Genomic DNA, 1,606 nt, shown 5'->3' on the forward strand with positions numbered 1-1,606 from the left:
ACCACCATTTTTATTTGCTAATGAACAATTAACAGAAAGCTTAAATCAGTAATTCAAATGACAGTAAAAAAGGAAAAAAAAAAAAAAAAGGTAAAACAGAGTTAACAATTTTTCCAATTCAAAAACAAAACTTCACTAGTATTTCTTCATCTACAAACCGATTACATGCTGCTTACACTCATCACAAACTAAACGCACAAATTGAGGAAATAGTAGACTACTATTAGTAATGCAAAATCGAAACAAAACGACGCAACTAATACTATTAAAACGACATCAATAGAGTAGAGCTAAATTAGGTCAGTTATTAGCATGACTAAAAACATGATCAAAGGCCTTGATGAATATCATCCATCTGATTAACCACCACTGGATTATCCATAATCAAAGCAGGAGAAGGAGCAGTAGTCTGAGAAGAAGTAGGGCGCACATTACCAAAGCTAGACTCACTCACATCAGATCCATACTCACCAGCAGTAATCGGATAAAATCCTGACCGTCCTGTAGAAACAGGAATTGATTGACGGAAATGAGGGAATGGAGAACCAATACCGTGAACAACAAGCTTGTAGTTGTAGATGAGGTCTGGATACTTGATTTTGACATAGTTGATTCTCATTGGAGACGAACTTCCGCCGCCGCCTGGAGTGGTGATGGTCAGAGTTTCGCCGGATTCGAGCGTCGGAAGCACCGTTGACGGCGGCAGAGACTCGAGATCGGCGAACTTCAGCATTTGGTTAGGGATTATGTGAAACCTAACGCCGTGAACGTAGGAGTGACCTCCTTGGAAGATGGAGGAGTCGTCGACGGCGAAGATCGTCATGTTCTGGAGAGTGACGAGCTCGGCGTACTTGACACGCATTGCGAGAGCGAGGAAGCTGTAACCGCTCAATCGGAGGCGGATTCCGGCGTCGACGAGCATCATCCGAGTTAAGGCGACGGATGGTGAGAGATGACGGAGAGAGAGTGACGTCATCCTGTCCATTGAGCAGGAGTACGGCGAGAGGTGAGAGATGAAGCCTTGGAGGCCATGGATGATGACGTGGTCGCTGATGAAGAGGTTTGGATGAGTGATTTCGGCGCCGCCGATGAAGATTTTGGTGGAATTTGCGGCGGAGGTGACGGTTAAGCAGCGACCGGGGAGAATCGACTCGATTTTCGTGCCGAAAATGAGTTGATTGAGGTAATCCAGAGGATAGATTCCAGGAACAGTGTGTTCCTGAAGAAGGAGAGTGAGCGAGCAGGAAGTGCAAGTTCGCACCGAAGCATCCGCCGGAGCGAAGACTGTGACAGGGCCGAGCCACGGCGAGTGCGAGGCGGAGGACAGAGAGAGCGAGTGCGACGCCATAGCAAGGTCTGTGAAGCCGAGTTCGCCGAGAATTTTGGTGATGGAGTAGAGAGGAGAGAGAAACTCAGGCGAACGCAGAGCTTCGGAGGAGGAGTACGGAAATGGCGGCGGAGGAGAAGCGGTGGAGGAAGGTGAGGTTGAAGATGAAGAGAATGTGAAGGTTGATGTTGATGACTGAGCATCAATGGCGGCAGGGAGGACTGAAAGTGAGGTGAAAATCACCATGAAGATGATGGCAAGGTGAAGCAGAGACGCCAT

The 1,606-nt window shown here is 47.6% G+C and overlaps 1 protein-coding gene across 1 annotated transcript; it reads right to left on the reverse strand.

Annotated features, from left to right (window-relative positions):
* Positions 1–219: 219 nt before the first annotated feature.
* Positions 220–1,606, reverse strand: LOC145564127 (fasciclin-like arabinogalactan protein 21). Its single transcript, XM_081624466.1, has one exon. The coding sequence runs from the start codon at positions 1,604–1,606 to the stop codon at positions 329–331; it is 1,278 nt and encodes a 425-aa protein (XP_081480592.1). The 3' UTR covers positions 220–328.

This window comes from Chenopodium album, chromosome 10 (genome assembly GCF_948465745.1).
Source record: "Chenopodium album chromosome 10, dcCheAlbu1.1, whole genome shotgun sequence".
NCBI lineage: Eukaryota > Viridiplantae > Streptophyta > Magnoliopsida > Caryophyllales > Amaranthaceae > Chenopodium > Chenopodium album.